The 15119-nt window shown below is 45.0% G+C and overlaps 1 protein-coding gene across 1 annotated transcript in view; it reads left to right on the plus strand.

Annotated features, from left to right (window-relative positions):
* PIWIL2 (piwi like RNA-mediated gene silencing 2) overlaps positions 1–15119 on the plus strand; it is a 503232-nt gene that overhangs the window by 41133 nt on the left and 446980 nt on the right. The window contains exon 3 of the mRNA XM_073622273.1: positions 2744–2896. Coding sequence (XP_073478374.1) covers positions 2744–2896 — 153 coding nt within the window. The remainder of the gene's footprint in view (positions 1–2743; positions 2897–15119) is intronic.

Raw genomic sequence — 15119 nt, forward strand, 5'->3', positions numbered from 1 at the left:
GGTTAATTATGTTCCTAGGGAGTGATTCTAACTGTAGGGGGAGGGGATTCACAAGGGGAGGAGAACGATTGGTGTTCCTCTGTACTGAGAACACACCATCGGTCTCCTCTCCTCTGACAGGACCTGGATCTGTGTGTTTACACACACAGATCCATGATCCTACTGTGTTACCGGGCAATCGCGGGTGCCCGGCAGACATCGCGGCCGTCGGGCACACGCATCAAGGCCCCAGTGACACGACGGGCGTGCGAATGCCGCCGGTACGCGCACACCCACTGGTGGGCCGGGAAGGCGAGGGCGTCATACGACGCCTTCCTGCACTGAGAGCCGTGCCGCCTGGCCGTCAATTGACAGCCTGCGGTCGACAAGCAGTTAAAGACAGCTGCTCAGATTCGGAAGACTGATGTCTTATTTGTACTGCCAGAGGGTCCTAAGAAAGGACAGGCAGCGTCGACATCCAGTGTCGCTAAGTGGATTCGGCAAGTTATAATTCAGATTTATGATTTAAGATTCCACCTTTTCAAGTCAAAGCGCACTCTACCAAGTCGGTTAGTGCTTCTTGGGCAGTGCGTCACCAGGCCTCTATGGCTCTGATCTGTAAGGCTGCAACTTGGTCTTCAGTAAATACATTCACTAAATTTTATCAGGTGGATATAAGGAGGCATGAGGATATCGCCTTCGGGCGCAGTATGCTGCAGGCAGCAGTATAGGTCCAAGTCTGGGGGTGCCCTACAGGTTGTCCCTCCCTCCCCTCAAATAGCATTGCTATGGGACGTCCCACATAGTGATTACTATGGTGATCTGTGTCCCATGATGTACGATAAAGAAAATAGGATTTTTATAACAGCTTACCTGTAAAATCCTTTTCTTGGAGTACATCATGGGACACAGAGGTCCCTCCCCTCTTTTGGGATTTAAGTATATTGCTTTGCTACAAAAACTGAGGTACTCCTGGAAGGAGGAGGGGTTATATAGGGAGTGAACTTCCTGTATTGGGTATACCAGTGTCCATCACCTGAAGGTGCCTATATATCCACATAGTGATTACTATGGTGGTCTGCGTCCCATGATGTACTCCAAGAAAAGGATTTGATTTATTTATGTTACTTATATAGCGCCGTCAATTTACACAGCGCTTTACATATACATTGTACATTCACATCAGTCCCTACCCTCAAGGAGCTTACAATCTAAGGTCCCTAACTCACATTCATACATATTAAGGACAATTTAGACAGGATCCAATTAACCTACCAGCATGTCTTTGGAGTGTGGGAGGAAACCTGAGTACCCGATGGAAACCCACGCAGACACAGGAAGAACATGCAAACTCCAGGCAGGTAGTGTCATGGTTGGGATTCGAATCAGCGACCCTTCTTACTGCAAGGTGAAAGTGCTATCCACTACACCACTACAAGCTGTTATAAAAATCCTATTTTTTTGGTTGTCCCCAGAAAAGTAGTAGAGTGGAATTGGTTCTGGTGATCTGGGGGTCCTCAAAAGATTACCCGAATTTGCAGGGATTTCCTCTCACTTTTGTTTGGCTATGGGACAGGAAGTGAAGGTAAATCTCCCCAATGTGAAAAAATAAACCTTACAAAGGTTACAGCCTCTATCAAAAATGAAAGAAAAAAGTTGTGCCCATAGTTTTACCTTAAATCCTATGAGGCTAAGAGGGTGAAATGGCAGCCGAGGTGTGCCAATGTTCCTTAACAGCAGTATTTCACAGCTCTTGCAGGGTGGAGGCCATATTTTCCAAAGTATGACAGGATTACAATGGAGGAGAAAAGGAGCTCAGGAAACCATCCACCCTTTTAAGCCGGGTCCACACAGACCTAATGTCAGGAATCAACAGCCTGTTAAAAAAAAATATGTCCAACATTCGACCGTATGTATGTCGGTCAGTCTGACAGAAGCTTGCCGTTTGGCCGGCTTCTGTCAAACGTGCTTTAGAAAACCAGCATCTGACTGACTCCCAAGCAGCACTCTTAGCCAATGGCAGAGAGCGCTGTTCGGAGCGTTCTTGTGGGGAGGCTGTCCCCCTGTCAGAACACAACAGCTTAGCGGGGAACATGGCTGAACTAACTTCTCATGGTTTACAGCGGCTCTGACCGGAGCTGAACGAAAAAATACTAATATTTTGTACCTGGCTTTATGGTTACCACAGCACCACTGCCTGCAGGCTCACCGCTGCACAAGTCCTGGGTCCCTCCTACTCAGAGGCTGGGACCTGTGAGGCAGGGAACCTGGGAGCTGTAAAGTCAGTATGAGTGTACAAGGGAGTACAGAGTCAGGTTTTTTATGCATAGATGCCAGCTCCTGACCATGGAACGCAGTATGAATGCCTCATCGCCAAAGAAGAATGGGGGAAGGGTGCTGCCAGCATCGAATAGACAAGAGATTGCAGTCCTGTGAGGTGGATGAGGAGGAATGTACCAGGACCACATTGTATTTCTAGTTACTCTCCATCAGATTACATTTAATAGTAGAAAATTGGACTATGAGGGAAAAAGTGGGCAGAGTGGGATCACTATGGGGTGAGAGAGAGTTAGTAGCAAGATATATATACAGGTAGCTACTGACTTGAGTCCCCCCCCGTGACAAAATTAAAGTGGAACCTAGAGTAGTTTGGGTATATATCTTCCATATGGGTAGTAGCAGTTGTGACTGACTTTATTATGAACATTTTACTGCAGGATAGTTTATATGTTGTAGTATTTTTAATGTATTTCTCCTCTCGCAGATTTCCAGTAAGCCTTTCAAGTTCAGAACGTTCACTTCCATCCGTTTCTGGTAGGGGACGAGGTAGTGCTCCTGTCTCTCCGAATCCTCCATCCATACTCCCGAAGACAGAAAGCCCACCAGCAGCTTCCATTGTGACAAAAGAAGAAAAGAGGTGAGAGATGAGCACTTGGAAAGCAATCTCCAGTTATTAATTATATGTTTAGGGTTGTTTTTTATATAGCATACAATTTGTGTGTGTATCAGATTACATGCAAGTATGTGCTTCTATGAGTGTTAAAAGTAGCCACTGCTAGAGAACAGTTGTGCCGCTTGTCTGCCCCTCACTGCCTTCTCTGTCGTTCACAGAATTAAATTGCTATACTCCACAATGTATAGCATTCTCTGAATGGGTGGCGGAATGCTGCCATTTAGCCGCTGCACCTCCCATTGGCAGAACTAAACACCTTGTAGAGTGTAGTAATGCACGTTTTGTGAAGAGTGGAGAGGGCAGAAGGGGGCGGTGGGCAATCAGTGCAGCTTTTCTCTTTAGCAGCAACTGCAGTGAACTCTCAGAGCGCAGGTAGCCAGATACTCAGGAGAGCCACCTGATGGTTCTAAAAAGGCACATAATGGATCTTTCTTTTTACAGTCTGCATGCCTTTACATATAACTAATCTTTATGGTGGTATATGTCCCCTGCCCCCCTCTAAAAAAAAAAAAAAAAAAAAAAAATTCTAAAGTTTAGCATTAGGGTCTTTGAAAAAAAATCAGCAAAACATATGCACTATATATAATAATGAAATACATGCATGTTTTATTCCTTTAAAAATGCTACAAATACAGAAAAATGCCTGTTAATCTGCAATTAAGTTTGGATTGTGCCCATATGAATGCTTTATTGTGAACATTTGTGAGCCAAATCAGATTCACTTTGATCTACAGCACCCTTTACTTTTCCTTTTGCTCCCCCCAACACTTTGATCACCAATGTGATTGTTGTGAGGAAGACTCCTGTACTCTTTTAATATTGAGTCCTAGTCTGATCTTACTCACTCCCTACCCCCATATCATAGTGATGATGCCTTTTAAATCCCACCTTCAGTCAAAAGTGTCAGATTTTTTAGCTGCCTATATTTCTAGACAAAGTGAGGTGAACTCTACCAGAGTTTTAACCCTACCCCACCTTGCTAAAGCAATGTGTAAATTGCTATTTTTGTTAGTGACAATGGAACAGGAAGTTGAAGGAAACAACCCACAAAAAAATGAGTGGTTGAGCCACAGTTTGTCTCTCTCAGCCCCCACCCCCGCCGCCTTTAACCACTTGCCGACCGCCTAACGTAGATATACGTCGGCAGAGTGGCACGGGCAGGCAGAATCACGTATATATACGTGATCTGCCTCCCGCGGGCGGGGGGTCCGATCGGACCCCCCCCCCGGTGCCAGCGGCGGTCGGCATCTGACTGGGAGCGTCGGGAGGCGAGGGGGAGACCATCCGATCGTGGCCCCCCCCTCGCGATCGCTCCCAGCCAATGGGAATCCTCCTCTGCCTGTGTGTAGTTTCACACAGGCAGAGGATGTGATGTCATCTCTCCTCGGTCTGGCAGTTTCCGTCCAGCGCCGAGGAGAGAAGACATGTAAGTGCACACAACACAAACACACACAGTAGAACATGCCAGGCATACCTTACACCCCCGATCCCCCCCCGATCGCCCCCCGATCCCCCCCCAATCACCCCCCCCCCCCCCTGTCACAAACTGACAGCAAGCAGTATTTTTTTTTTTTTTTTTTTCTGATTACTGCATGGTGTCAGTTAGTGACAGTTACTGTGGTAGGACAGTGAGTGTTAGGCCCCCTTTAGGTCTAGGATACCCCCCTAACCCCCCCTAATAAAGTTTTAACCCCTTGATCACCCCCTGTCACCAGTGTCACTAAGCGATCATTTTTCTGATCGCTGTATTAGTGTCGCTGGTGACGCTAGTTAGTGAGGTAAATATTTAGGTTTGCCGTCAGCGTTTTATAGCGACAGGGACCCCCATATACTACCTAATAAATGTTTTAACCCCTTGATTGCCCCCTAGTTAACCCTTTCACCACTGATCACCGTATAACTGTTACGGGTGACGCTGGTTAGTTCGTTTATTTTTTATAGTGTCAGGGCACCCGCCGTTTATTACCGAATAAAAGTTTAGCCCCCTGATCGCCCGGCGGTGATATGCGTCGCCCCAGGCAGCGTCAGATTAGCGCCAGTACCGCTAACACCCACGCACGCAGCATACGCCTCCCTTAGTGGTATAGTATCTGTACGGATCAATATCTGATCCGATCAGATCTATACTAGCGTCCCCAGCAGTTTAGGGTTCCCAAAAACGCAGTGTTAGCGGGATCAGCCCAGATACCCGCTAGCACCTGCGTTTTGCCCCTCTGCCCGGCCCACCCAAGTGCAGTATCGATCGATCACTGTCACTTACAAAACACTAAACGCATAACTGCAGCGTTCGCAGAGTCAGGCCTGATCCCTGCGATCGCTAACAGTTTTTTTGGTAGCGTTTTGGTGAACTGGCAAGCACCAGCCCCAGGCAGTGTCAGGTTAGCGCCAGTACCGCTAACACCCACGCACGCAGCATACGCCTCCCTTAGTGGTATAGTATCTGATCGGATCAATATCTGATCCGATCAGATCTATACTAGCGTCCCCAGCAGTTTAGGGTTCCCACAAACGCAGTGTTAGCGGGATCAGCCCAGATACCTGCTAGCACCTGCGTTTTGCCCCTCCGCCCGGCCCAGCCCAGCCCACCCAAGTGCAGTATCGATCGATCACTGACACTTACAAAACACTAAACGCATAACTGCAGCGTTCGCAGAGTCAGGCCTGATCCTTGCGATCGCTAACAGTTTTTTTGGTAGCGTTTTGGTGAACTGGCAAGCACCAGCGGCCTAGTACACCCCGGTCGTAGTCAAACCAGCACTGCAGTAACACTTGGTGACGTGGCGAGTCCCATAAGTGCAGTTCAAGCTGGTGAGGTGGCAAGCACAAGTAGTGTCCCGCTGCCACCAAGAAGACAAACACAGGCCCATCGTGCCCATAGTGCCCTTCCTGCTGCATTCGCCAATCCTAATTGGGAACCCACCGCTTCTGCAGCGCCCGTACTTCCCCCATTCACATCCCCAACCAAATGCAGTCGGCTGCATGAGAGGCATTTTCTTTATGTCCTCCCGAGTACCCCTACCCAACGAACCCCCAAAAAAGATGTCGTGTCTGCAGCAAGCGCGGATATAGGCATGACATCCGCTATTATTGTCCCTCCTGTCCTGACAATCCTGGTCTTTGCATTGGTGAATGTTTTGAACGCTACCATTCACTAGTTGAGTATTAGCGTAGGGTACAGCATTGCACAGACTAGGCACACTTTCACAGGGTCTCCCAAGATGCCATCGCATTTTGAGAGACCCGAACCTGGAACCGGTTACAGTTATAAAAGTTAGTTACAAAAAAAAGTGTAAAAAAAAAAAAAAAAAAAAAAAAAACACATACAAAAATATAAAATAAAAAAAAATAGTTGTCGTTTTATTGTTCTCTCTCTCTCTATTCTCTCTCTATTGTTCTGCTCTTTTTTACTGTATTCTATTCTGCAATGTTTTATTGTTATTATGTTTTATCATGTTTGCTTTTCAGGTATGCAATTTTTTATACCTTACCGTTTACTGTGCTTTATTGTTAACCATTTTTTTGTCTTCAGGTACGCCATTCACGACTTTGAGTGGTTATACCAGAATGATGCCTGCAGGTTTAGGTATCATCTTGGTATCATTCTTTTCAGCCAGCGGTCGGCTTTCATGTAAAAGCAATCCTAGCGGCTAATTAGCCTCTAGACTGCTTTTACAAGCAGTGGGAGGGAATGCCCCTCCCCCCCAACGTCTTCTGTGTTTTTCTCTGGCTCTCCTGTCTCAACAGGGAACCTGAAAATGCAGCCGGTGATTCAGCCAGCTGACCATAGAGCTGATCAGAGACCAGAGTGGCTCCAAACATCTCTATGGCCTAAGAAACCGGAAGCTACGAGCATTTTATGACTTAGATTTCGCCGGATGTAAACAGCGCCATTGGGAAATTGGGAAAGCATTTTATCACACCGATCTTGGTGTGGTCAGATGCTTTGAGGGCAGAGGAGAAATCTAGGGTCTAATAGACCCCAATTTTTGCAAAAAAGAGTACCTGTCACTACCTATTGCTATGATAGGGGATATTTACATTCCCTGAGATAACAATAAAAATGATTAAAAAAAAAAAAATGAAAGGAACAGTTTAAAAATAAGATAAAAAAATAATAATAATAAAGAAAAAAAAAAAAAAAAAAAAAAAAAGCACCCCTGTCCCCCCTGCTCTCGCGCTAAGGCGAACGCAAGCGTCGGTCTGGCGTCAAATGTAAACAGCAATTGCACCATGCATGTGAGGTATCGCCGCGAAGGTCAGATCGAGGGCAGTAAGTTTAGCAGTAGACCTCCTCTGTAAATCTAAAGTGGTAACCTGTAAAGGCTTTTAAAGGCTTTTAAAAATGTATTTAGTTTGTCGCCACTGCACGTTTGTGCGCAATTTTAAAGCATGTCATGTTTGGTATCCATGTACTCGGCCTAAGATCATCTTTTTTATTTCATCAAACATTTGGGCAATATAGTGTGTTTTAGTGCATTAAAATGTAAAAAAGTGTGTTTTTTCCCCAAAAAATGCGTTTGAAAAATCGCTGCGCAAATACTGTGTGAAAAAAAAAAATGAAACACCCACCATTTTAATCTGTAGGGCATTTGCTTTAAAAAAAATATATAATGTTTGGGGGTTCAAAGTAATTTTCTTGCAAAAAAAAATTATTTTTTTATGTAAACAATAAGTGTCAGAAAGGGCTTTGTCTTCAAGTGGTTAGAAGTGTGGGTGATGTGTGACATAAGCTTCTAGATGTTGTGCATAAAATGCCAGGACAGTTCAAAACCCCCCCAAATGACCCCATTTTGGAAAGTAGACACCCCAAGCTATTTGCTGAGAGTCATGTTGAGTCCATGGAATAATTTATATTGTGACACAAGTTGCGGGAAAGAGACAATTTTTTATTTTTTTTATTTTTTTTTGCGCAAAGTTGTCACTAAATGATATATTGCTCAAACATGCCATGGGAATATGTGAAATTACACCCCAAAATACATTCTGCTGCTTCTCCTGAGTATGGGAATACCACATGTGTGAGACTTTTTGGGAGCCTAGCCGCGTACGGGACCCCGAAAACCAAGCACCGCCTTCAGGCTTTCTAAGGCCGTAAATTTTTGATTTCACTCTTCACTGCCTATCACAGTTTCGGAGGCCATGGAATGCCCAGGTGGCAAAAAAAACCCCCAAATGACCCCATTTTGGAAAGTAGACACCCCAAGCTATTTGATGAGAGGTATAGTGAGTATTTTGAAGACCTCACTTTTTGTCACAAAGTTTTGAAAATTGAAAAAAGAAAAAAAAAAAATTTTTTTTCTCGTCTTTCTTTATTTTCAAAAACAAATGAGAGCTGCAAAATACTCACCATGCCTCTCAGCAAATAGCTTGGGGTGTCTACTTTCCAAAATGGGGTCATTTGGGGGGGGTTTGTGCCACCTGGGCATTCCATGGCCTCCGAAACTGTGATAGGCAGTGAGGAGTAAAATCAAAAATGTACGCCCTTAGAAATCCTGAAGGCAGTGCTTGGTTTTCGGGGCCCCGTACGCGGCTAGGCTCCCAAAAAGTCCCACACATGTGGTATCCCCATACTCAGGAGAAGCAGCTAAATGTATTTTGGGGTGCAATTCCACATATGCCCATGGCCTGTGTGAGCAATATATCATTTAGTGACAACTTTGTGCAAAAAAAAAAAAAAAAAAAAAAATTTGTCACTTTCCCGCAACTTGTGTCAAAATATAAAACATTCCATGGACTCAACATGCCTCAAAGCAAATAGCTTGGGGTGTCTACTTTCCAAAATGGGGTCATTTGGGGGGGTTTTATGTCATCTGGGCATTTTATGGCCTTCAAAACTGTGATAGGTAGTGAGGAGTAAAATCAAAAATGTACGCCCTTAGAAATCCTGAAGGCAGTGATTGGTTTTCGGGGCCCCGTACGCGGCTAGGCTCCCAAAAAGTCCCACACATGTGGTATCCCCATACTCAGGAGAAGCAGCTAAATGTATTTTGGGGTGCAATTCCACATATGCCCATGGCCTGTGTGAGCAATATATCATTTAGTGACAACTTTTTGTAATTTTTTTTTTTTTTTTTGTCATTGTTCAATCACTTGGGACAAAAAAAATGAATATTCAATGGGCTCAACATGCCTCTCAGCAAATTCCTTGGGGTGTCTACTTTCCAAAATGGGGTCATTTGTGGGGGTTTTGTACTGCCCTGCCATTTTAGCACCTCAAGAAACGACATAGGCAGTCATAAATTAAAGGCTGTGTAAATTCCAGAAAATGTACCCTAGTTTGTAGACGCTATAACTTTTGCGCAAACCAATAAATATACACTTATTGACATTTTTTTTACCAAAGACATGTGGCCGAATACATTTTGGCCTAAATGTATGACTAAAATTGAGTTTATTGGATTTTTTTTAGAACAAAAAGTAGAAAATATCATTTTTTTTCAAAATTTTCGGTCTTTTTCCGTGTATAGCGCAAAAAATAAAAACGGCAGAGGTGATCAAATACTATCAAAAGAAAGCTCTATTTGTGGGAAGAAAAGGACGCAAATTTCGTTTGGGTACAGCATTGCATGACCGCGCAATTAGCAGTTAAAGCGACGCAGTGCCAAATTGGAAAAATTGCTCTGGTCAGGAAGGGGGTAAAACCTTCCGGGGCTGAAGTGGTTAAGCTGCAACGGGCAGAGTGTACACATGCTGCAATGCCTATATTTGGTAGTGAGGAGGCAGCATATTGTCTACTCACCGTATGCCAAATGCTTCCTAAAAAAGTTCTGGCCACCAATTGCTATCCAGAGGCATGGCAGTCCATGCCACTAGTATAAATGAGCCATAACCATCAGCTTTCTGTTCATCAGTGGCCCCGTTGGCGCTCTCCTGTCCGACATTGTTCAATTGAAATGTCAAAGAAGATGCGTGGAAAATTGTTTTAATAACAAGAAAACTGCAGTGCAAAAATAAGTCCAATAAGTCTGAAAATGTCTGTATAAGGTCTAGGAATCAATACAGAGCATAATGGAAAAGTCCATCAGACAATAAGATATCCGTGTGACATGTAGCACTGGGTTCTGTTTGGGAATCTCGCCGTGGCACTTTGTTCATTGGCTGCAGGGTGTTGTGCAGGTCCAGGTCCAGGGCCGTGGGCCATCCCTATGAACCCAGAACCTGAAGACCCCACGATGATGGACAAAACCTGATGCCTTGACCCTATATATGGACCAGTGTTGTGGACAGGCAAGACAGGGTCACCCTGTAACTCTGATGGTTATCGTAAAAGCAGGGGGGGCTTGCTTGGTATATATAGTCACATTACAGTTTGAACTTCTCAAACTTGACGCTAATTCACAACCACTAAGATATTAGTCTTCGAGGGATGAGCAGGTGTTAAATCACACCACCACCACCACCACCTCCACACTTTACCACCATTTCTGTCTAGAGTCTTTATAATGTACTCAGGGTGCTTCCTCCCACCCTTTTATCACAAGGACTTATCTACAGGACAGTCTACTTCTGGGTTGCAGCATCTCCTTCTGGACATGCTTACCCTATAATCCGTACCCTACAGGGAAATACCCTTACCCATAGCTTTTGGCTGAAGCCTGGCGATAGAGAGCCAGCGCAACATTCCCTCTGTTGAAGGCCTGCGCAACACTCAACCTCACAATGACTGTGCTTCTATTGCATTGAGGCAGGAACTAATTTTAACACGGGTGTCTATATCTGAATCTAGTTCCATTTCAGGCACGCAACAGGCAGCCCACCTGACAAAGGAAGATTTTTCTGCTTTCACAGTACTGTGCAAAAGTTTTAGGCTGGTGTGAAGCAATGCTCTAAAGTAAGAATGCTTTCAAAAATATATATTGTGTTTCTTTTTATCCATTTAAAAAATGCAAAATGAAGGAGGAGAAGAAAATGTTTTTAAAAGCAATAATTGGTGTCATACGTTTACCTTTAAACCAGCATCAATTGCAGAATTGCATTTTGTAGGATTAGAGTCAGGTGTATGAATTTCGAATTATACCAAGCAGGTGCCAATGATCATTAATTTCATATGTAGGGTGAAACCGTTATTAACTGAAACAGCTGTGTAGGAGGCTTAAAAGTGGATGAGGAACAGCCAAACTGCTGCAAAGGTGTGTTTGTGGAAGACCGTTTCATGTCACAGATCATACACCATGGCAAGATTGAGCACAGCAACAAGACACAAGTTAGTTCTACTGCATCAGTAAGGCCTCTCTCAGGCAAAGATTTCAAAGCAGACTAGGGTCTCAGCATGTGCCGTTCAAGCTCTTTTGAAGAAGCACAAAGAAACAGGCAATGTTGAGGACCGTGGACGCAATGGTCAGCCAAGAAAACTTAATGCAGCAGATGAGACATGTCATGCTTCCTTTCGACTTCAGAAAATATCCAGCAGTTCCATCAGCACAGAACCAGTAGGACCCCCCAGGTACTACCCAGGTATCGACTGTCAAGAGAGGTCTGACCAGAAGTGGTCTTCATGGAAAAGGTGCGTTCAAAAAGCCGCACTCAGACATGGAAACAAGGCTAAACTACTCAACTATGCATGAAAACATGGAAACTGGGGTGCATAAAAATGGCAACAGGAGCTGTGAACTGATAAGTCAAAATGTAAAATATTTGGCTGTAGCAGGAAACAGTTTGTTCACCGAAGGGCTGGAGAACGGTACAATGATTGTCTACAGGTAACAATGAGGCATGGTGGAGGTTCCTTGCAAGTTTGGGGCTGTATTCCTGCAAAATGGAGTTAGAGATTTGGTCAGAATCAATGGTGTCCTCAATGCTGAGGAATAAAAGCAGGTGCTTGTCTATCATGCTTTACCATCAGGGAGGCGATTGGCCCCAAATTTATTCTGCAGCAGGACAACCCCAAACATAAAGCCAATGTCATTAAGAACTATCTTCAGTGTAAAGAAGAACAAAGAGTCCTGGAATTGATGGTTTGGCCCCTACGGAGTCCTGATCTTAAAGCGGGAGTCCTGCGAAAAAAAATTTTTTAGATGTCAGCAGCTGCAAATACTGCAGCTGCTGACTTTTAAAATAAGGTCACTCACCTGTCCCAGGGTCCAGCGATGTCGGCACCTGAGACCGAACCGTCCCTCGATCCTCGGTTGCTGCAGCGGCCATTCTCAGTGAGGGAATCAGGAAGTGAAGCGTTGCGGCTTCACTTCCCGATTCCCTACTGCACATGCGCGAGTCGCGCTGCGCTTTCTCAATGGTCCCCGCTATCTCCTGGGACCTGTGTCTTTCCCAGGAGACAGTGGGTTAGTGCGGGAGGGGGTGTGACTCCCATAGGAGTCTATTCTCGGAAGTGGGTGCAGATACCTGTCTTAGACAGGTATCTGCACCCCCCTCCCCCCTGAAAGGTGCCAACCGGAGGGGGGGAGGAATCCGATGAGCGGAAGTTCCACTTTTGGGTGGAACTCCGCTTTAACATCAAATCTGTCTGGGATTACATGAAGAGACAGAAGGATATGAGGCAGCTTGCATGCACAGAAGATCTGTGATTAGTACTCCAAGGTGTTTGGAACAACCTACCTGCCGAATGCCTTCAAAAACTGTGCAAGTGTACCTAGAAGAATTGATGCTGTTTTGAGGGCAAAGGGCAAATATTCGTTTTTTTTCCCTCTGTTCATTTACTTTTTATTCTTAAGAGATGTCCAGCCTGAGATTGTTTGGCTGGGGTTCTCCTATGGGTCACAGGAGTGCAATTCGTTTTGCACTCCTGTGACCCATTTTCAGCAGAGAGCAGTCTGAAGTCCGCTCTCTTCTGATGTCACTGGAATCAGTCCAGGCACTGCGTCATCACAAGTGTGGATCCCCCAGGTGCCTGGACTGATGCCTGTCTCACCCTCTCAGCAAGCCACTGAGAGTCTGAGATGGCCCCTCCCCTCCACAGCTTAGCGCTCCAGTGATTGTGGAGGAGCAGAGAGAGTAGAGCTGCTGATTGACAGTCAGCAGCTCTCCTCTCTGGGATCTGTTAGAACCGAACCATCAGTGATGTTCGATGGCTCGGTCCTTAGTGTAGAGATTACAGGGGACCGATGCAGCATCTGTCCCATGCTGCATCCACCTAGGTAAGTATAAAAGGGGGGGGGGGGTGGAGAACCCCTCTCTGAAAGCACTCTTAAAGTGGTTGTTAAGCCACTCTTAACTCATCATACTATCCACGCTGTCTCCTAATGCTGTGTCCCCCTGTGTGTGTGTGATTTAAAAAAAAATGCAGATTATACCTAATTTCAGAGTGCCTCTCGGCGTTCAAATGCCTGGCCGTTTTTCTCCTCTTACTGCCTGACAGCTGCAGCAGCGCTCTGAAATGAGGTATAATCTGCATTTTTTTTTTTTAATAAATTATACACAGCATTAGGAGTGGATAATATGAAAATGTACATGGTATTTCAGCAGCAGGAGCGACGGGGCAGGCACTGTCATGAGCTGGTGTGGGGGGGGTGGGGTGGAGGAGAGCAGAGAGCGCATGATTGAGGCATGTAAACTGACCATGGTGTCGGGAGTTCAGCAGCCATGATGAACCCTGGTCAGTTTACAGATGGGAGGGTAGAAACTGGCGGGATCAGCCTGGTATTTCAGGTGATAGAGGGGCCCAAATTACACAGCATTAGGAAACCGGGGGCTTCAGTAACCAAAACCTGCAGTGCTTATCCTCATGACACATAACAGGAAGCACCTCCATGGTTAACAGAATTAAAATTAGACTTGGGAAACTTAACGTTAATAAATCACCGGGACCAGATGGCTTGCACTCAAGGGTACTTAGGGAACTCAGTCAAGTAATTGCCTGACCATTTTTCCTAATTTTTACTGACAGTCTACTAACTGGAATGCTACCAGCTGATTGGAGAAAAGCCAATGTAGCACCAATATTTAAAAAGGGCCCAAAATACAGCCCTGGGAATTACAGACCAGTTAGCCTAACATCAATAGTATGTAAACTCTTGGAGGGGATGATGAGGGACTATATACAAGATTTTAGTAATGAGAACGGTATCATTAGCAGTAATCAGCATGGATTCATGAAGAATCGTTCTTGCCAAACCAATCTATTAACCTTCTATGAGGAGGTGAGTTGCCATCTAGATAAAGGAAGGCCCATAGACGTGGTGTATCTGGATTTTGCAAAAGCATTTGACACAGTTCCCCATAAACGTTTACTGTACAAAATAAGGTCCGTTGGCATGGACATGTGAGTACATGGATTGAAAACTGGCTACAAGGGTGAGTTCAGAGGGTGGTGATAAATGGGGAGTACTCGGAATGGTCAGGGGTGGGTAGTGGGGTTCCCCAGGGTTCTGTGCTGGGACCAATCCTATTTAATTTGTTCATAAACGACCTGGAGGATGGGATTAACAGTTCAATCTCTATTTGCAGACGATACTAAGCTAAGCAGGGCAATAACTTCTCTGCAGGACGTGGAAACCTTGCAAAAAGATTTAAACAAATTAATGGGGTGGGCAACTACATGGCAAATGAGGTTCAATGTAGAAAAATGTAAAGTAATGCATTTGGGTGGCAAAAATATGAATGCAATCTATACATTGGGGGGAAAACCTCTGGGGGAATCTAGGTTGGAAAAGGGGGTCCTGGGTAACAGAAGAAGACCTAGTAGATGATAGGTTTACCAATGGCATGCAATGCCAAGCTGCTGCTAACAAAGCAAACAGAATATTGGCATGCATTAAAAAGGGAATGAACTCCAGAGGTAAAGCGATAATTCTCCCACTCTACAAGACTCTGGTCCGGCCGCCCCTGGAGTATGCTGTCCAGTTCTGGGCACCAGTCCTCAGGAAGGATGTACTGGAAATAGAGCGAGTACAAAGAAAGGCAACAAAGCTAATAAAGGGTCTGGAGGATATTGGTTACAAGGAAAGGTTGCGAGCACTGAACTTATTCTCTCTGGAGAAGAGATGCTTGAGAGGGGATATGATTTCAATATACAAATACCATACTGGTGACCCCACAATAGGGATAAAACTTTTTTGCAGAAGGGAGTTTAACTAGACTCGTGGCCACTCATTAAAATTACAAGAAAAGAGGTTTAGCCTTAAACTACATAGAGGGTTCTTAACTGTAAGAGCGGCAAGGATGTGGAATTCCCTTCCACAGGTGGTGGTCTCAGCGGGGAGAATCGATAGTTTCAAGAAACCATTTGATAAGC

The sequence above is a fragment of the Aquarana catesbeiana genome, linkage group LG03, assembly GCF_042186555.1.
Source record: "Aquarana catesbeiana isolate 2022-GZ linkage group LG03, ASM4218655v1, whole genome shotgun sequence".
In the NCBI taxonomy this organism is placed as follows: domain Eukaryota; kingdom Metazoa; phylum Chordata; class Amphibia; order Anura; family Ranidae; genus Aquarana; species Aquarana catesbeiana.